The 20,709-nt window shown below is 54.1% G+C and overlaps 1 protein-coding gene across 3 annotated transcripts; it reads right to left on the reverse strand.

The window, feature by feature from the left end:
• Window positions 1–325: 325 nt before the first annotated feature.
• Window positions 326–19,413, reverse strand: Katnb1 (katanin regulatory subunit B1). 3 transcript variants are annotated; one of them, XM_038312746.1, is made up of 21 exons: window positions 19,300–19,413; window positions 17,835–18,133; window positions 13,569–13,699; window positions 10,646–10,763; window positions 6,019–6,119; window positions 5,696–5,737; window positions 5,068–5,151; window positions 4,773–4,888; window positions 4,338–4,409; window positions 4,040–4,190; window positions 3,748–3,938; window positions 3,506–3,636; window positions 3,122–3,172; window positions 2,223–2,290; window positions 1,993–2,061; window positions 1,747–1,896; window positions 1,439–1,515; window positions 1,290–1,364; window positions 1,024–1,140; window positions 640–737; window positions 326–549 (listed from the first exon to the last, which is right to left on the reverse strand). In XM_038312746.1, the coding sequence occupies exons 2-21, from the start codon at window positions 17,872–17,874 to the stop codon at window positions 380–382; spliced, it is 2,052 nt and encodes a 683-aa protein (XP_038168674.1). In that variant the 5' UTR covers window positions 17,875–18,133; window positions 19,300–19,413; the 3' UTR covers window positions 326–379. The 3 variants fall into 3 exon arrangements, with proteins under 3 accessions (XP_038168674.1, XP_038168673.1, XP_038168675.1); XM_038312745.1 differs by having other exon boundaries at window positions 1,993–2,112; XM_038312747.2 differs by having other exon boundaries at window positions 326–737; window positions 1,993–2,112.
• Between the last annotated feature and the right edge of the window lie 1,296 nt (window positions 19,414–20,709).

A 20,709-nucleotide genomic window follows, 5' to 3' on the forward strand; every position in this document is an offset into this window, starting at 1 on the left:
CAAGGCATCCAGAGGTCAGAGGGAGGGTTAATGGCTCTTAGCCAACCTAGTGGTAGCTAGCCATAAGGCTGGGGTCCTGCCCTCTGGCTATGCAGTCATTGGGCTGGACATCCATCCACTGGCCTCAAAGGAGCCCAAGGACAACTGGTAATGTGGATAAAGATACACCTTTCCCCTTCCCCAGTCAAGCTGACCAGGCAGCCCTTTGCTGTCCCCTGCTGGCCACATCCGGAAGCTGCACTGGGAAGAGGAGGATAGTCTCAGCCTCCACAAACCTCCAGGTTACAGTGTCTGGGAGAGCCAGAGGATATCTCTTATAAGGAAGTCAGGAACAGTTATACATTTAATAAATCTGCCTGATAAATTACAGCAGCAGCTCCTAGGCTGGAGTTGCCCTGAGAAGCAAGACTGTGCAGCTGCTGCCGGAGAGGAGAGGAAGTTGTAAGTCCACAACTGTGGTCAGTGGGCTGGCGATGCTGCCTCCAGGATGGCCATCAGGGCAAGAGTGGAGGCCAAGCTGAGGCTCATGGGCCATGGGCATACAGCAAACTAGAGTGTAAGACCAGGCCAGTGAGGGCTGCTGGTGCTCCCACCTGTAAGCTTCTCAGTCCAAACTGGCCATGAGAAGGTGCAACTCACGGAAGGCACTGCCATGGCGGCCACTCAGACCTGACTTGCTCTTGACGAGGCCACTGATGCTCTTGAGTTGTTTGAAGCAGAGTCGGCACTTGTGCAGCCTGTAGGCCAAGAGGCAGCAGAGCTGAGGATGGAGGCCACCCCACCTGGCCGGGACGCCTGCGAACCTCGGGCTTTCGCTCCCCTAACCAACCACTCCAGTACCTCCTAAGAGCGCAAGAAGTCCCCCAAGCCATGCCAGTGTGGAGGGACAAGCAAGACCAGGGAGGAACCCATGCTTTGGCCATACCCGTACATCCTGAGCCACACTGCAGTGTTCTCTGCGAGCTGTTTGGGCACAGCCACCCCACAACTGAGGCTGAGGTCAGCATGCACCATGCCCCTTACCTCTCCTCTCTGCTGATGTCCACACCCACAGAAGGCGGGGCTGCCAAAATGTCAGTGATGAGGGGCAGGAACCGCTGCAGGATCAGCTTCAGGGAGGTGCACCCGGTCTGGACATAGCTTCAGGAGCAAAGGAGATGGAGTCATACATACATAGATGGGCCCAGAGCCAGAGAGCAGATGGGAGACAGAGGGGTCCTCCACAGGTGGGGCACATGCACACACGTGCCTACTCCACTCTGGCTTCTGGGGAAGGAGGGGCTCCCTACCTCTCATACTTGCTCTGCAGAAGCTTCTCAATCTGTGGCAGCACTGTGGTGCACAGGTCCAGCTTCCACAGCGAGCTGGAGAGAGAGCTGGGTGTGATGTCACCCGCCAGCCCTGACCACCCCGTTCTTCTCTTCTTGAGGCCACTTACGCTTTCTGGTTGACAATGTTCAGAAGGTCTACTACCACAGACAGGTCATTGATGGCCACTGCAGAGTCCACTGATGTCTGCAGACAAGCTCCGTTAAGAGGGGTGGCACAGGATGGGAGCAGACAGGGTTGGAGCACGTTAACAGACTGCACCAACAAGGAGGGTGGGGCGCAGCCTGACATCAGCGCTCAATTGATGGAAGCTGGCTACAGGGGTACCACAAGGCTGCCGTACCCCAGGGTCCCACTGCATGGCTTATTCTCTGTCCAGCCTAAAGCCCAAGCAACGGGCTAAGAAGTCACCTTTACCTTGATATCTCCCGTGCTCCACACAGCCCGTACAGTGTCCAGGTTCTTGTGGCGGCTGGTAAGCACCACACACATGGTGTCGTGGCCTTTCCGTATCTGTGACATGGCATCCTCATCCACCAGCTCAGCCTGCTGCGGGACCTTCACGGCCTATGAGGAGACACCCAGATGCTGGCACGGGACCAGATGGCACATTCCATTCTCCCCTTAGCCCTCAACCCCACCTCTTGGGCAAATCCCACTCACGGGCAGGAAGTCAGAGGCCTTTAGGCCAATGGGCTCATTCCGTGTGGCAGGGATGATGGCAGGCTCGCCCTTGGGTGCAGGAGTGGAAGTCAAGACTGGAGGTCGGGCTGAGACCTCGAGCTGCAAGGAGCAGAGGCTCAGCTACATCAGCTCGAGTCCTCCCACGGCTCCTGACAGGAAGGTCCCCACCCTGGCTCAGACCCACAGGAATCCTCTCTGCTCAGACATACATTTGGCACCGGCAGCTGCACATCCATGGCTGGGCTAGGTTTTGAGGCCTCCTTTGCTGTGGCTATGTCTAGGAATAGAAAGAAAAGCTCACTATCAGACTAGAAGGACCCGGTGAGAAGAGGTCAGGATGGGTTTCCATGACAGCTGCAGCTGGGAAGGAGCAGGTGTCAGTAGACGGACAGGGGATGGGGAGCTGGGCGCAGGGAGATCAGCAGCAGGTGGGCGTCCTGGGGGGCGGAGGCAGGGGCTGTCCTTGGGTGTGTGAAGGTGGGACCCAGTAGCTTCAGGGAAATCCTGCCATTAGGAGTGGAGCAGGGGAAGAGGGCAGCAGATGAGTGGGGGAGCAGGAAACAAGGAGGGCTTCTCAGAAGAACAGCCTCACTAAGACAAAGCAGCAGTACTGGGTCCCCAAGGGGAGCCAGGAGGATAGAGATGCTGCTACAGATGGACCCTTTGCTATCCCACAGCAGACTGGATGGTCCCTTTCTTCAGTGCCAAACTCCTGGCCAAGGCTCTATGGGTCTGGCCTGCAACTTGGCTCTCTGACTCCTGCTCCAGGTCTGGGTCCCGATCCTCTGGTTCTCTATACCCAACCCTGCCTACCCTCTGCTCACCAGCACTCAGCCCTCTCAGAGTCTTGCTTCCCCGTATCTATAGGTAGACCCAGTCCTCAGTGGCACACACCCCATGGGCAGCCCACCTGTGTGTGTTTCTCTCCAGGCAGTCAGGCATAGGCTTGAAGGAGGCACTGCCTGCCTTGCTTTAATTGCCTCCAGGGCCTTCCGTGTGCTAGGCACATGGTAGGCATTTTTAGGCAGGCACAGGACAAGATCTAATTGGGCAGGCTAGGGGCTGCACAGTGAGAGGCAAGACCTCAGGACAGCTCTTCCCAACTCACCATCTTCTGGGGGCGCTGGGAAGGGCTCACTTTTCCGAGGCGGTGTCCGACCTACCAAGGCAAAGGGGGCTGATAACTGGGTACCCATAAGCTCTCTGGGAACAGGCTTTGTGTGCGGCCAAGGTCTTAAGATAAGACACATAGCTGGAAGGTGATCCCTGAGCACATGTTCCTGACCCCACGAGCCCATATGCACCTATAGGCCCTCTTGGCTTCAAGCAGGGTAGGGGTCACCAGTGAGTAGCTGCTGGACCTCTGCTGCAAGTGTCCAGGTTCCCCTTTTAGAAACCAGCCCAGTACAAAAATGTGGAGAGCAGGTAAGGTTTAGGGGATACAGCCACAGTGAGGTGTTGGGCTGTGAGGTGGGAGAGAGAGTGGCCTCACTGATGCTGTTCTTGGGCTGGAAGATCTCATTGTAGTCCTCAGCATTCTGGATCTCGGCCCGGGACTCACGCTCGTCCCTGTCATCTTCGCTGCTGGGGCTGCGCCGCTCACTCTCCGAGTTGTGCTTTACCCTGGCGTGTGCAGAGTCAAGCAGAAGAGGCCATTATCCTCAATGAGGCCCAGGGTTGAGTATGCAGGAGCCAGCTTGGGACACACACCCTGCCAAAGCCACGAGCACCCACCTCTGAGGCTTGCTGCAGGTTGTGCTGGGCCGCTCATAGATGCGGCGGAGGGAGACACCAGGGTTGGAGGTCTGCTGTGTCAGAGGCTGGCTAGCCTGCACAGGGTCCTGGGTCACAGTGCCTGTCCTGGTGACTCTCGTCAGGTCCACCACGTAAGAGGAAACGTTGCTCTGGGAGAAGGCCACACCTATCTGCAGGACATGGCAGAGCTGGGGTGGGTGGGGCCAGAACCCAGGAGGCCCAGTAGTAGGTGGAAGTTTGAGGGGGAGGGGGTGGGTAACTTGACCCTCACCAGCTGGTCATTACAGATGGCCAGATCAGCCACCTTGCCCCAGTTGACAAGGACCACATCAAAGCAGCGCTCAGGCTCCCAACCGTAGACGCGCAGTGAGTCCTGGCAGCCGCTGTACAAGCAGCAGCCGTCGGGGTTGAAGAGGACGCTCCTAGGCCAGGTGAGAGTTGGCTGTCAGTCAACTGTACCTGACCCCCACAGAGACGGCGAGCCCAGGACAGAGGAGAGGCAGAGGCAGGGAAGGTTACCCTTACCGACATCCCACTGTGCAGGTGAGAGGCCCATGTGCTCTACGTACCTGACAGGCCCTGGCTCCCCTTCAATGCAGCTCACCACCTGGAACTTCTCCAGGTCCCAGAAGCGGATCGTCCTACAAAGGTGGCCACAGGAAGCCAGTCCCTCATGCTGTCCAGGGCCTCTCCAGGACCCTCCCTGCAGGGGCACTAGGAGTGATGTCTGGGGCAGGGATGGCCCTGTGCGTGCAGAGGGTAAAATGACCTGACAGCCCTGCCCCAGAGCCAACCCCACCTGCTGGCGGCTTCCCTGCACTGTGCTCCGCTAGGGGGTGTGGGTCCTAACAGGACAGGAAAGTACAAGACCAGGACTCTAGCCTGGGAGGAATGGGACCAGGAACTAATCTGGCTTAAATTTAGCCCACACAGGCTTTCAGGCATATGACGGGATAAGAGAAGGTGGGGACAACTGTCAGGCAATGTGCCTTATTCCTCCTCACCTGTCGGAGCTGCCAGAAGCTAGGAGATACTCATTGGGGTGAAACTCCACCACGTTCACAGGCCCTGTGTGACCAGGGAACTCAGACATCATCTTGCCAGCTGTCAGATCCCAGAGCTGGAGCAGGGTGGGAAGAGGTTTAAGGGCCAGGCTGGCCCTTGGTTCTGGGCCTGAGCTCCCTCTACTCTCAACAAGTTTGGGGACCCATACGCCCAGTTAACAGTGAGGTGAAGAAACAGTCTGGGTATGGTCAGCATCCCTCTGGGCCCAGCCTGCACACCAGGGTCAGGAGTCACCTTCACTGTGTGGTCATCCGCTGCCGAGGCCAGCCACTTCCCATCAGGGCTGAACCGGAGACACCGCACAGCCTGGCTGTGCCCCTGAGGAAGATGAAAAGAACCAAGCTCTTTGGAGGGGCCTGGGTCCCACAGCACCTCCCTATCCCCAATGGCTACCCTGAAACACAGGGCCTTCCTAAGGACCAGCCACAGAAAGGATGCACAGTTACTTCTAGGAGACATGAGAGACACTTCTATGTGGCCAGACTCCCAGGCCTCTAAGAAATCACAACTGTGCAGTCTGTTACATCCTAAAAGTATTTTATGGCCTCTTCCAAAAACCCTCGAGAAGGATTCTGTCAGTCACAGTACTGCCACTCACCTAGGAACAGAAAGCCTTGCACCAGGGACACCAGCTAACTACCAGACCGCAAACGCAAATCATGGAGTAGTTTAACAGGTGTGGCTCTGGTATTGGTGGGAAGTTCGGGGTCCAGATAGACCACACGAGGCACTGCATTACTCCAAGTCTATTTTGAGGTTTAACCAGCAATGGACTGCAGCCCCCCAGGCCCACTGTGGCATGGACCCATGCTGTGACTCATGTCACATAAGATCATAGGTAGCCGACACAAGCCATGCTTACCCTGTATCGGAAGACACAGCCTTTCCTCCTGATGTCCCAGAGCTGTAGGAGAGAGAAGCAGGGGTGTGGGTAGGCAGGGTGGATCATGAGAGGCTGTGATGGCCCTGGAGGGTAGGTCAGAGGGTACTTTGCAGCTCTGAGTAGAGAGGACTCTGAATACCTCCAGGTCATGACAGCCCCAAAAAGAATGGCTGGAAGGCTTACCCAAGCTGGGCATCCCAAGTTGAAAGTGTCTGACCAGAATCCATGGGTCCTCTGTCCCCAGGATTCTGCCATAGAGGAAGGATTCCCTTACACTTGACATAGGCACAGTGGTACCTTACCTTGATATTTGTGTCCTGGGAACCTGAGGCCACAAATTCGCCATAGGGGTGGAAATCCAGGCTGCAGATGTTGGCTTTGTGCCCCATGAGTGTGCGGAGAACTAACGAAGCAAAATAGAGCCATGTAAATGCTAGCTGGCCAGCAGCGTGCTGCCAAGCCCACCTGTGTGTACCCTTTGGCACAGAAACTGGGATGCCAATATGAAAATAGGGGTGATCAGCCAGTACCCGGCCACCCTAACAGTTATAGCCATTTCTGTCACTACTCAAGTCCCCAGAAAATGCATGGCATCACCCATAGCCTGTGTGTGCCAAGGTCCCTGAGCAGCACCTGCCACAATGGTGCTTGGTCCAGTCCATGTGTCCACAGGGCTATTATGCAGGGCAAATAACCCCAGGACAATACCAAGGATCGAGCAGAGGCTACAATTGAGGGAGCTGCTTGGCTATAGAGTCCAGGAAGACAAGGGACAGCATCAAGTGGATAGCAGCCATGGCAAGAGGATAGGGGTGGGACTCACAATGCCCAGTGAGATGGCACCTACGCAAGTGACCTTGCAAATGGCCTTAAAGCCAATACAAATGGAAGATACAGGGGAGATGCAGCCGGGAGCAGACTAATCATGTAATGTTGCCTTGGGGACACATCTAGTAAGGCCTGGCAGGCCAGAGGGCAAATTTTGTATCTCGGAGTAAGATATAGTATAGGAGGTAGCTTTTTGGAAGATTTATAAAGCTCCCCAGCCCATGAGTCATGGTAAGCCAAGGGGTATAGAGTCCAGTTCTCCTTAGGTTGCATCAAGGTTTCGCAGGTAGTGAGCTCTTGTGTTAGGGAGAGGTAAAGGTCCAAGCACAGATGAACTGAGTAACTGCTGGAGAATCCGCCCATCAGAGTGGCGGCCTGTCGAAACTAGGATCAGTTCCGGCTCTGCTCCTTAACTGCTGTGTGACCCTAGGCCATCTCTAGGCCCTCGGACCTGCAGGTTGGTTTACAATGAAAACTAAAACAAACACCAAGTACTTCAGAGTGGGGCTGTGAGGTTCTAGTTTCCTCCAGTCTCTGCTCTGGCCCTTCACTCTTTCTCCTCAGACCCCACAGCACGCGTCTTCTCCCTCTCGTGGGCTCAGAGCTATGGCTAGCTAGGCGTCCTGTCACTGTGCACCCGCTGAGCATTTCTGGTGTTCAGAGAGCTGACTCTATATTAGCTCAGTGCCAGGAGGTGGACGGATGGTGAGGCGTCCCACCTGGGCCTCAGGAGTGAACTGCAGCCAGAGCTGTCCAGGCAGGAACAGCACAGAGGGAATGGCGGCCCTAGCCGGTGTCCGTCCTGAGGCCCAGGCCCACCGTCCATCTCACCTCCGTGCTCAGTTTCAGACAGACACTACAGCTGGGCAGACACCTCCTCCTCACGCCTGAGGACCTTGCCGAGGTCCCTGACTCATCCCTGAAGTGCATGTCCAACTCCACTACCCCACAACTGAGCCCTGGCTTTCCCTGCTCCTTAGCTGTCTCGCACCGCTGGAAGTTCAGGGAGCCTGGGCAACACGCTGCCCTAGCCACTTTTTGCTTTGTTGCCACAGCAAGGGAAACTCAGGCACAAAAGGCCGTGGTGGGGCTTACCCAACACAGGCCAGCTTCTTGAGGGAAGGGTGCCTTCCTGTGGGATCTACAGGCCTGCGCCCTTAGCTCCCAGCACCGTGGAGAGCTGGCAGGACCACATTCTTCTGTCATGACTTCTGCCCTTGTCTCTCCCAGGGGATGTCTAGCCTTGGTCACAAGCTCTAGGGCCTGCAGGGTAGAGGAGACAGGAAGCTGCCTGCACGTGTGGGGACCTCCCACACTCCCAGTGAAGTGTTTGTTCAGCCTCTGCCTGATGTTAACTGCGGCTCTTAGAGCCCCTGTCCCTGAAGTTTCTCTGGGTTCTCACTCCCGATGCCCACATTGGGATGGCAGTGGTCCTGAGATCTTAGCTCTCCCTCCTAGGGCAGGCTTGAGAATCACCAACTAGAGGTAGCAGCAGATGGGCAGCAGAGGGCAGTAGGGCAGGGTGCTGGCACTAGGATTCAAGATGCAGGTTCTACAACCGACAGCCTCAGGGTTTCACTGAGCCCTGTGCCTTTGATGGTCTGTCTGCCCATCTGTTAAGATGGGGGCACCAACAGGCGGTAGCATCCATTCTCACCTCGCTATGTGAAGGGATCACGCTCATCTCCCAGGGGGAGAGCAGTGGCTCCAGGGGCGGGGGGGCACAGTGGCTCCCAAGGGGAACGCAGTGGCTGCGGAAGTCCAGAGTGGGCTGTGTCTCCATAGCTTTTCCCCTTTAGCCCTTGGCTCTTTGGTGACTCATGAAGAGTGGAGATCTTCACTGGGATCCAGTTTGAAGCTGAGGTTTCCCGGGGAGTGACTGTTTCTCTGTCTGAGCCTGACACCAGTGATAAATACAACATGCTCCGATGCATGGCGTGGCCTGGCCAAAGAGGCTCTGCTGCAATCCAGTGCACAGCTGTTTGTCATAAAGGTGTCCTGGGCTCTATGTTCAACACCATCAACGTGTATAGCCCCTCCTGCGGACTAAGGGATATCATCTTTCCTGAGGGTCACGACACAAAACCACCAACGTTCCTGAGCCAAGTTAAGCTCACTGCCAGGCACACGCGCCAAAGGCTTGTGTTCTGCAGCAGCCTGTGCCAGAAGGGCTTTTTAGGTTCAGCCAAGCTCAGGGAGTTCTCATTGGACAAGAAGGCTGGGACCTCTGAGCTGCAGCAAGTGGCCCCCCGAGGCGAGCAAACCAACTCTGCTCGGAGCTCCTGAGGTTGGCCTGAACATGGATGGTAAAACATGCCTAGTTAGCTGCCAATACTGCAGAGTGGAGAGCAGGTGTTCCACATCAAATTCCAGATTCTTCTGACAAAGCTGGGGGACTACTGGGGCTGGTAGCATCCACAGAGAAGGTGGAACTCTGTGACACACCCCAGGGTGAGTTTCTCGACCAAAAGGAACCTGTGAGGTCCAAGCTCAGATGTGAGAACACGCCCACAGAAGGGCTTGTACCCACAAGGCTGGGACGCCTGCTACAAACCAAGGGAGGAAGAAGGAAGAGAGAAGCAGATCCCATGTGAAGGCCAGCGAAAAGCAGCACCAGATTCCACCAGTAACTCTGGAACCTAACAGCAGCGTGTTGACACCTTCAAAATTCCACTAGAAAATTATCTCCAACAGAATTCTACACTTTAAAGAACAGAGACAGGATAAAGTCACTTTCAGTCATAGAGGGTTCCTAACACTGTGCCTGCCATTCACCTTTAGAGCCAGGGATCAAACCAGGGCCTCACACATGCCAAGCAAGCGCTCTACCACTGAGCTATGTCCCTTGCCCCTGCATTTTAAGACAGGATGGACTTGAACAGGCAATCTTCCTGCCTCTGCGTCCTGGGCTCGTCCTAGTGACACTACACCCAGCTCCCTCCACCGTTTCCTAGTAGATCATCTGGAGAGCAGGAAGCCACAGAAGAGGACACTGTAGGTCTCAGGACAGCAAAGACAGAGGTGAGGAGGTGAGGGTGATGGGCTAGCCTGCAGCTCCAGGGCTCCCAGGCACTAAGCCTGAGGAAGTGAGCGCCGGATTGCAGGACTGGTCAAAGCTGACCAGTCTGGCAGTGCCCTTATGATGATGGGTAACGACGATCAATGATGATTTGACAGGGATTGTGAAAATGCACACGGAAAAAGGAGCAACTGTTCACTCCAGGAAAACCAGGTTACAAAAAGAAACACACGGGGTCCCTACAGCACAAACACTGACCATATTAAATGGTGGCACTGCAAGGACAGGACAGGAAGAGAAGTGGGGGCAATGGGCTCAGGTCTGGGCAGCTGCTGAGAGCCAAGCCCTGTCTCTCATTGCAGGGGTATGTTTGTTGTTGTTGTTGTTTTTTTTTTTTTTTTTTTTTTTTTTTTGAGGGTTGTTTGTTTGCAGTGGGCTAATACACCATAGGCTAGGCTGGCCTTCGATTTCACAGCTATTCTCTTGCCTCAGCTTCCTGAATGGTGGGATTTTAGGCAGGCACCATTGTGAGGGGCCAACTTGTTTTGTTAAAGCAAGTGTGACACCACAGGTTTAGGAAAGGGGTGGTAGTGATGGGCACAGCAGTGGGGGAGCAGAGGCCCCAGAACCAGGTAAACATGTGTCAAAGACTTCCTCGTGCCACCAAGGTTCAAGTTGACATGGACTTTTCAAAGTATGTGACAGAGGGGAGGGGGGCAAACAGAAGATCCAGCCACCCAACATCTACCCTGATGTGGGATGCTTCCCAGGATCTCAGTGGCTCTTCCCACACGGCCATCCACTTATTCGCCTGCCTGCAGGATATCCCCTCCAGTGATGTCCTTCCAGGTTCCAAATACGCACATGCAAACACACACACACCTTACTGTTCATGTTAGCACTTGGGGGATGGCAGTGCCCATTGTTGCTGGACTGACGGAGTGCCATGGACAACACGCTACCCACTCTGGTGTCAGTGCTTGGGGAACAAAGAACCCAGACCTCCTGGAGGCAGCAGCCCAATGCCCTGAGCCTGAAGCGGGTCCCCCCCACACAAAGGAACAGTAAGCAAGGAGGCCTACTTTTGGCAGCTTCCAGGTCCCAGACACGAATGGAGCCCGACTGGGAACCGGCTACGATGAGCTCCTCAGGGGTGTTGAGGCGGACACTCTCCACAGGGGACGTATGACCTGTCAGGCTCTGCGGAGAGAGGGTGGCAGCTCCAATGGAGTACAGGGATAATCCCCCAGTTACTGTCCCAAATTGAGGGTCCCTGAGAATAGCTTCAGTAAGAAGTAAAGAGTGGTGAGCTGTTCTCGGGGGGTGGGGAGGCACCTATGCTGAGCATGGCGGTTCATCAGCACAATGGATAAAGCAGCCCTGAAGGGGCTGTGACCCCATCATCTGTGGGGCAGAGGCAGGAGGATGATGGGTTCCAGCCCAGTCTGAACTACATAGTGAGATCCCGGCCAGCCTTGATTACATGCTGAGACCCTGACTGATCCCCAGGCATCCTTCAACCTTATCCCTCTCCCTTCTATAGTGCTCCTGGCTCCTAGTATCACCTATAGAAATGGCTCCGGCTCACTGTAAGGGAAAAGAGACCAAGATAAGGAGATGCTGAACCTCTACCCCGAGTCTGAATGATCCCATCCAGGCTATCCCCATCTCTGTCTACTCTGTCTGATCACAGAGACCACAACAAGCTAGGAACACACTTGCACTGCCTGCCCTGGGTGCCTGACTCCCGGGGCTGCCTGCGCCATGCTTCCAGGGGCCTGGGAAGGTCTGATGGAGAGCGGGCAGGTTCGTGCACACCCAGAGCACCTGCAGAGAACAGCTGGGTCAGGTAAGGTGTTGTCACCTTTAGCTTTAAGAGGGAAGGCCAGAACCCAAGTCCATGGTGTCTGTCACTCTGCTCAATGCTGGCCCCTCAAAGCACAGTGGCCCTTTCACCAGTGTTTACTAAGGAAACATTCCTGATGGGGACATGTGGGAAGCAGGGGGCGTTCCTCAGAACCAGTGTTCGAAGCCTTATAGTTAGAGCCGCTTGCCTGGCTCCTGCTGCTGGACAATGGTAGGGGGTATGAATGAGCCCAGACTTCCAGGATCACAACTGAGCAAAAACAACCCCCATAAGTTCTCTCCAAACAGACAATCCAAGGCCAGGTGTGGTGACACACACCTGCGATCCCAGCAGTAAGGACATCTCTGGTCTCTGAGGTACGACAATATCCAAACTCAAGGTCAGCCTGGGCTACACAGTAAGACCCTGTCTCAGAAAAACAATAGCACCACAATTCTTCAGGGAAGTTATTCCCTGCAAGCACAAACCCAAGGTTTTTCATGGCAAGAGACCAGAGGCCATGTAAACGCCCAACCTTTCAAACGCGAGGAAGACTGAGTTCCATGAGGCCAGGTGAGTACACAGAATGAGACCGCTAGAGGGAAACAGGTATCTGCTTGTCCGTGGACTGAATAATTCTAGGACACAGAAGGAATTTGAAGGCCTAGTCATCTCCAGGGAGGACACAGAAGTCACCACAGAGAAAAACACTTTAGCACTCACCCTCTTTTGGGTGAATTTTTATTTTTTTAAATATGTAGGCAAGCACTCTACCACTGAGCTACATCTCTAGCCTACGCTGATCGTTTTTCAAGTCAGGAAATATTACTTTGGCATTTTATGGAGGATGAAAACATTCGAGTCTTCCAAACAAAACAAAACAAAACAAAACAGGGGGCTGGGGAGATGGCTCAATGGTGAAGAGCAATGGCTGCTCATCCAAAGGACCTGGAGTCAATGCCCAGCATAAACATGGCAGCTACCAACCATCTGTAACTCCGCTTCCAGGAGATCCAGTGCCACCTTTAGCTTCTACAGACACTGCACACACATAGTACATAGACACACATGCAAAAATAAAACCAAGATCAATACATCGTAAGGAAAAAATAAAAACAGCAATTCTCTTACTGAACCCTGACGTACTAACTATGACTAAGAGCTGAGTGGGTCTCAGTTTCGCCCAGTCTCGTGACGTCACTGAAATAACCAAGCTTCCACTAACAGTTACATCTTCTCCAGTTTTTGATTACTTAGTCAGAAGTCAAAAAAATTACAATTGCCTAAGGTGGTGAGGACACAGGGCACAGCCACACTCCATGCTGTGGGTGAAGATGGAAAGTGGCTTCTTGGAGCCCGTGTGACAACTTCTCAGAACTGTACACTCGGCCTAGACACAGTGATCCGGGGTCTGCTCAGAAGAACAAGTAAGAATGTTTGACATATTGTGGTTTAGCAGAACCTAAAAGCTGGAGCCAGCAGTCCTGCTGATGACAGGGTGTGGCTAAGCTAATTACAGTTCATCCCTGTGATGGATACCAAAAAGCCATTTAAAAGCATGTTATAAAACAGAATTTGTTGACATAGGAAATATCCTCAAGACACTGTCATTCTAAAGAACCAGGTCACACAAGGGAATGATAGTATTCGGAGATACCTGTGTGCACGTGTGCATGTGCACACACATGCACGTACATGTATGTGCTTCTATTCCATTATCTAGAGACACAGACTTAAAACCTGGCCACCTCCGACCAACAGAACTGCCCGAAATGACGGCTTTCCCTCTACGTGTGCTGTCCTGTCTCGGAAGGCAGCCTGCCGCCCTGTATGGCTTGTGACTAGGGAAACTCAGTCAAGAATGGCCTCCAGCTGAGTCCCCTCTGACCCTGTCCTTAGTGAAGATATGTCCCACAAGCTGGCAGACAGAGAGTGGGGCTTGTGTAAGCCTTCCCGCAAACACTCTGGAGTTCTGTCCCACACCTGTGTTGCCCCTCTTCCTGAGGGCTGGCCACCCACTCGGCTGTCTTGGGCTCTCTTGGGCCTTCCGGAGCGGATAACGGAGCAACACTAATGATATATGCAGGACCACTCTGGGGACCTGGGGTCACCAGTGCCTGCAAAAGGAGCCCCAGCAGAGGCCGCGGTTCATCACTCACCATGATGCAGTTAGGCTTGTTGATGGACCACAGGTTGACACGGCAGTCATCTCCACCAGTGGCCAACAGCCGCCCTGAGGCCTTGCCAAGCACCAACGAGGACACATTGCTGGCATGGGCCACGATCTCTTCTACATAGGAAAGGAGGGGAAGAAAGAGGTCAGGGGACTTTGACAGGCCATATGGGAGAGGCGGCCCTCCTCAGCCACCAGCTCTGAACACAACACTCAGATAATGCCCCCCACCTTCAGGACCAGCTACAGGGCAAAGTGTAAGCTGGAGGCCGAGATAGCCGTCTCTCCCTCAGCTCACTGCCCTGCTCTCAGGCCTCCTTTCTCTTCCCATCAGCTGGCAACAAAGACTGCAGAGGTCGCCCTCAGGCACACTCAACCAACTGCTGAGGGGAAAGACTTATAGGTGCCTCTGTAATACCGGGCACATGGTGCACACTTGTAAACTTAGCACTTGGGAGGCCGCGGCCCAAGGATCATGAGTTCCAGGCCAGCTTGGGCTACCTGCAAGACCCTGTCACTCATCAGGCTGGGTGTGAGCAGACATGTCCTCGTTGCTGGTCCACAAACAATATACTGCAAGAAACAGTGAAACAACATCACACTGTACTGAGCATCACAAGTAAGAGATGAGTCAAGGTACCCGGAGGACGCGCAGGTTTCCACGCAAACACAGAATCACTATATGAAGGACTGAGTACATGCAGACATGGCTCTCTGTGTGGAGAGGTCCTGGAACCAATCACCACAGGTACTGTGGGAAGACTAAGTTTTACTTTTAAAAACTGGCTTCCTGTTTTTATCTACTTTGTTAAGCACTAATATCCTGAGAAAATGTTTTTCCTATGATAAACAAAAAACAAACTGTTTTGTTTCTAAATGAACCCATGTATTACCTAAGCGCTTTTCAACTGCTCAGATGCCACCCATACAGACAAACCCACTTGGGACACACCTTCAGAAGAATTCAAATTCTGTCTAGACAGCTGTCCCTAGATCCCAATTCAGAATTCTGAATCAAGTGCTGATTTGAGCTCTGCCAGCTTCGTGGCCTTGGTCTAGTCTCTCTTCCTCTCTGAGAGACGGTTCTTGTCCAGAGAACAGGATGACCCCAGGGCCAGTTCATTAGGAATAGGCTGAGAGACAGACTGAAGACAGGACACCGGCACAGAGTGGCTATCAGGGTCCCAAGGCGGCAGGGAGTGGGTTCGTAAGGATAATGGCAGGAGGCAGCAGATACAGCAGGAGCTGGGTGGGGCAAAGCTGACCCTGAGAATGGGAGCTAAAGCCTCTGGACAGTCCACCAGAGCCCCTGGCCTGGACTGTGGTGGTGGGGCAGACATGGGGAACACAGGCAGGAACTGCGGGTTTTGTCAGTGCCCAATCAAGAGACAGACAGGCCTGTAAGCTGGTCCCTAACTTCCTCCGGAACAGGAAGAAGGAGAGGGCAGGTCTCTCACACAGGCAAGGGGAAACCCCAATATACAGATGCCCAAAGCAGCTGGAGACTGGCATGGGTGACGAGGAGAAGGTGTCTCGGCTGTTAGTAAAAGGGCCCTTCCCCCACCCTGGGTCCGACTCTACCCAGCCTGGGTGGCTCTTGTGTGAGCTGTGGACCATAAGGAGATTGGAAAACAGGACCAGGAAAGCCCTGACAGTCTGGGCTTCCAAAGACGCCCAGGGTCCCAACAAAGCCCCAACTTCTGAAACAACACCTCCCTTCAGGGCCTGGCAGGGCACAGCTGGTGCAGAGGCTGATCAAACAGGACGAGAGTTCCTTGTAAGCCCAGATTCTTCCAATCTAGGGACTGGAAGACCTGCCATCTGGACCCAAGGGGGCTGGGTCTTGCTGGAGTCGTCATCTCAACCACAGTCTTGTCCTCGGCACACTGCGGGACAGCTGCCTCCAGGCTTGAGCCATGATCCTTTATATATCTATGAGCGGCAGGAGGGCGGTGCAGCTGTTCCCGGCCGAGCACTCTGTTCTAGGGGTTCGAGCTGTCTCTGCAGCCACACCCTGAATTCATCAGAGACCCCCGGGCATCTGCCCTGGTCCTCACCCTTCTCAGGTAAAGAGAGAAATGTCTGGCTGAGTCCCTCCTCAGCAAGCACTTCCAGAGCCGGCCATGAACGTGTAACAGAAGGGCTTCCAGGCATCTGCTCTAGGCCTGGTCTGGGAGGCTGTGGAAGGAGAGCTTCCCGCCTCCAGGCTCCAGGGGGATCAGATGGGCCTGGCACTGGAAGAGTCACAGGCAGAGGTGGGGTGATGATGACTCCCCTTTAATCAGGGGCTGATGGGAACCTGGACAGACAGGAAGACAGCACAGGCACCAGCAAAAGGGATGCCCAGTCCTCACAGCAGGCTCCCTCTCTGGCTTGGCTTGGGGAACACCAGACACCAACGGCCCACACATGGGTACTAGATTTCCATGCAAACATCAAGCTCTCTGTGTTCCCTGGCAGGCCAGGTGACAGCGGCTGCTCTCCCTCCGGCTTAAGCCATCAGGAACCCCCCCTCCCCGAAGACCTAGCAGTATAGCCTGGCAAATCTCAGCCAAAGCTGGGGATCACTCTCGGTCTGCCTGAGGTGCTAAAGGACTTACACCCTAGGGGGAAGACACAAAGGGCAGGGGTTCAGCAACCCCACACTGGCAATGATCCTTCTGACCCCGGAGCTCCAAGAAGCCCTGGCCTGTGTGGGCTCAGGCTATATACCCATGAACCTCTTCGTACAACAAACTGCCAGCTCCTCAACATACCGCCTGCTGCTTAAATACTTTGATGCCTGGGGTCTTTGAGGACAAGGGTCTTGTGGGCATGTGCCCCGCAGAACTCACTAGGTTTACCTGGCATCACTTTCTCTTTGCTGATGTGCAGTAGCCCCCATGGTCTCCTATAAGTCTTTCCCATGTACAAAGCTTCCTGTCTCCAGGTCTTTGCACTTGCTGCTCATGCACCCTCCACCCCCATCAGTTAGTTAACTGAGTCAAAGCCCGCACACTGGCTCAGACTCAGGGCAGGGTTGGGAACAGAGGGATGTAATTCTGGTGCTTGCCTACCATTCTCCCGAGGCTGGGCTCCTTGGGTATTATAACGTTTGCTTGTTCCCTAGCATCTGGTTCTACCTTCAGGTAGGGTAAGCCATTAAAGAACTGGATACATAATGTCAATAAATACAAAGCCACTCAAAGTATACCTCTGAGTGCCCCAGAGGGGATTCGCCCAGAACCCTAGTGCTTAGGAGAACAACTTGAAAATGGTTCCAATCTCTCACTTTACAAACGAGGAAACCTAGACCCAAGAAAATAGCTCTGCCTAAAAAGTCCTTGTCCTGAAAACAGCCCAGGGGCAGTTAGCAGCAGAGTGGAAACAGGGACAGCACACCAAACCTGTGACAACCAGCTGCACAGGGGTGAGATGCAGGTCCTTTCAACACGATCTAAGGATCCCCGAGAGCCTTTAGAGGGTTCAGAAGAACCAAACTATTATCTTAAATATCAGGATGGTAGCGGCCTTCGGTACTCTCATTTGCCCAGGAGGAGGCGTCTTCGAGAAGATAAACAGCATGTGACGGCCTTGCTACTGTGAGGTTTGAGTATATCGATGTCTCAGCATTGCTTTCTAACACAGCAACATGGGTAAGTATAACTTCCATCAACAAGAGCCCTATATGCTCCTCAATAACTTTTAGGAATATAGAAAGAGCCTGGCATGGTGTCACAGGCCTTTATTCCCAGCACCCCAGAGACAGAGGCACATGTCCTGGGCCAGGCAAGGCTAGAGGAACACCCTATCTCAAAAAAAAAAAAAAAAAAAAAAAAAGGAAAAGAATATAAATGAGTTTAGACTAAGGAACTCAGAAGTATCTCTGCTCGATTACACCCAGAGCCCTGCCAGCGTCTCCACCCCCCAATCCCTAGACTTTCATCTGACGGAGGAAACGGACTTGGAAGATGTCTGAAAAATCCTAGAAACACCTTCCAGCCTTTCTCAAAACACTCTGCCCATCAGCCTGACCGGAAATCCTTTACCAAGCCCACGCTCTTACTGGAATCTCAGCAACTGCAGAGCACAGGCACAACTATTCTGCGCAGATACGGCAACTCGGCCTCACAAGGGTTAAGGCACCTGCCCAGTGTGATTTACATCTCTGTCTACCCTAACACCAGGGCTGTGCCAAGGACAGGAGACAAGAACCCAGGTGTGAGCAGTTCACAAAACAACGGGGTGATAAAGAAACAAGAAAAGTACTTACGCAACTTCCAGGCAGTCTTGGTGACCACAGGGGTGGCCATGCTTCAGGGGGTGGCACCTGAGACCTCCACCCACAAAACAGATTGTGCTTTCCCTGTGGGGTGGGGGTGGATCCCCCCCCCAGATCCGACAATCAAGTTGGCAGGGAGTTCCCACACATCCAGGCAGAGAGTCCTCCTCTCCTGGCCCAGCGCTGCCTGGTGGTTTAGATCATCCGCTAGGAAACAGCAGCCTGTACACGTAAGTCTGGATCCCAGATCATGGACTGTCAGGCTTGGGCCATCTCAGCTCAACACTGGTCTGGAATACAAGCAGAGGTGACAGTGTGTGAGCAAGTACTTGAGGTGAGTCACAGCTCTCTGGGTCACCAAGGCCATTTGATGCAGGTCCACCAAAGCCCTTGGGGCCTGGAGCTGCAGTACATACTAGGCCTGAAAACCTGACTAGGTGAACCTCTGTAACTTAGAGCCCAAAGATGAAAGATCATCCCTAAGTAGCTGGGCCTGGTGGTGTCAGCCTTTAACCCCAACACTCAGGAGCACAGACGGAGGCAGGCAGATCTTCCTCGGTTTGAAAGACTTGACTTCCCAGAGGCCGAAAGCTGTGCTCCAGGATGCTGGCTGTCTTAAGTGTCAACAACTGCAGCAGGCGGAGAGGACCACGTGTCTGCAGTTCACGCAGATTTGCACCTCCTGTATCGGATGAGGCGCTGGAGTCTGAGGCTATGTTTAGGGGCCCATGAGAGGCACCGGAAAGGCAGACACCACACACACACACACCCACACACACACATACACACACCACACACACAGAGGGAGAGTGAGAAAGTGAGTGTGAAGAGACTGATAGTGAAGGCCTTCGGGGAGGAGTGGTTTTCCAGAGGATTCTGAGGGTCCTGTCCTCTAGCTCCCTCCTTCCCCAGCTCCCAGGAAGGGAACCACTCCTACCTCTTGCTATTCTCAAGGACAGGGCTGGGAAGTGGGTCTCCGATCCAGGCGTGAGTCGGAATGACTCCTCACTTCTAAAAGGCCACGGCTCGTCAACTCCCACTACATTCCCTTCCTCAGGTCACCTGTGCTCCCATTCCAGCACACCTTGAGCTCCCTAAGTTAGCCACGCCTCGCCAGACCCTCTCCACTCCCCTCCACTCTGCTGCTCTCGGAGTTCCCCATTCATTCGCTCCCCTTTTTCTGGAGCCCCAACTCAAGGCGGTCCTCCGCACACCCTCGGCTCTGCTTCCGGCCCGCTAGCTTTCCCTCCCCGGCCTCCACACTCGTCTCGCCCATACAAAATCTGCTACTGGTCTCTCTGCTTCGCCTGACCCTCCGCCCCTCTGTCTTGAGGGGCACCGGCCCCAGCCTTCCCTGGCCCAGAGCCCTCTGCCGGCGACGCGACTGTCCCCTCCTGGCTCGGCAAAGACCAGAGCCATCTTCCCCGCGCCTCCAAGACCCCGGGGTCCACTCTACCTGCAGCTGTAGCTCTGGAGGCCAAGACTTCCCTCCAGGCGCGACCCCCACTTGCCTCCATCCTCTGCCCTGATTGGTCGCTGCTTGACAACCGACCCTCACAACAAAACCTCCGGTCTAGAGTCCCACCCACTTCGCTTCTTACACCAATCAGCAGCCACGGACGCTCCGCCTTCCTCTGAGATTGACCAATAGAAGCAAACGCATCTGCCGATTTGCGGAGCCACCTGCCTCCTTTTCCCCCGACTCGGACTAATCACGAGAAAGAAGCGTTTACGGCCCGCCCTGAGGTCTTGAAAGAACCAATGCGGGCTTCTATGTCCTTAGTCCCGCCTCCACTCGGGCTACCTTTTTCCGCCCTTTTCCTTCACTTCCTGGAACCCAGTTAAATTTGAAAAATCCGCGAGCCGCACACGATGGCGGCTGCACCAATCCCTTCAGCAACAGCTCGAGATCGGCCAATCAACGTCAGTATTATTGGAGAACCAATTCCAAGACAACCAATGGGAAGGGAATTTCTGGAGCAGCGTGAAGTCGCAGTTCTTCCATCTTGGAACAGGGCCGCCCGGACCCCGCCCTCAGCCTGAGGGTGTTGCCCACGTGGCCTGATCTGGCTTCTGCTTAGCTGCACACACACCCACCGGCTTGAGTTCGCTGGTGGAGGTCTGGACAGAAACAGACCCTGATTACTGGTGGGGTCGGTGTCGAACCCAGGAGTGCGTCCCTAGAGTCACGGTGGGAGATGGCTGAGTAAGCTTGTGGCTGCTCGCGGGCGAAACCACCGACTAGGGAACTGGAGAAAGGCAGATGATGTGTGCGACAGATCAGGCAGGTTGAGATCGGGTGGGGGAAATATAACCCTCCATGAGCCGGAGCGGGGAGGGAGGGGGCTCACTGAGGAGGAACTCGCCCTGGCCCATTGCAGAAAGAGCCTCCAACCCTGGTCTGTCCTCCACTCGCGCCTCTCATGGGGACCGCAGCGCCTGGCGTTCTTATGCTCCACAGGGCGGTAGGAATTCCCCATTTACAGATGAGGAAACCGATGCTGAGGTGAAAAGACCTAACTTCCTGAAGATGGCCCCAGGATTGGAACCTTTAAAGTCAAGACGTGCCAAGTCCCTACGGAATGCAAAAACTTTGCATGGACAAAAGACACCCACCAGCCTTCTGTGATTTGGAAAGTCGGCCCTGAGTAGACTTTAGGGATTACTAAGAGACCTGGATTTGGAGAATAACATTCAATCAAAACTTTGTAGCTTGCTGTTCTTCTCAACTTTTTATTATTAAATTAAAAGTCAAATTCTTGATTTTGACACGTTTTGCATTGTTTGCTTTAAGCACAATTGATTTGAGCATTATCAATCCCTAGACATTTCAATCATGACAACACTGAGGATGACCAATCTCACT

This window comes from Arvicola amphibius, chromosome 15 (genome assembly GCF_903992535.2).
Source record: "Arvicola amphibius chromosome 15, mArvAmp1.2, whole genome shotgun sequence".
NCBI classification, from domain to species: domain Eukaryota; kingdom Metazoa; phylum Chordata; class Mammalia; order Rodentia; family Cricetidae; genus Arvicola; species Arvicola amphibius.

Bases quoted from the DNA above. Each gene is read 5' to 3' on its own strand.
- Katnb1 (XM_038312745.1), bottom strand. From the start codon at position 17,874: ATGGCCACCCCTGTGGTCACCAAGACTGCCTGGAAGTTGC. The intron at 3,637-3,747 runs GTGGGTGCTCGT...TGCACACGCCAG, and splicing joins ACCTGCAGCAAGCCTCAGAG to GGTAAAGCACAACTCGGAGA. The intron at 550-639 runs GTGAGTTGCACC...CTTACACTCTAG, and splicing joins CCGCCATGGCAGTGCCTTCC to TTTGCTGTATGCCCATGGCC.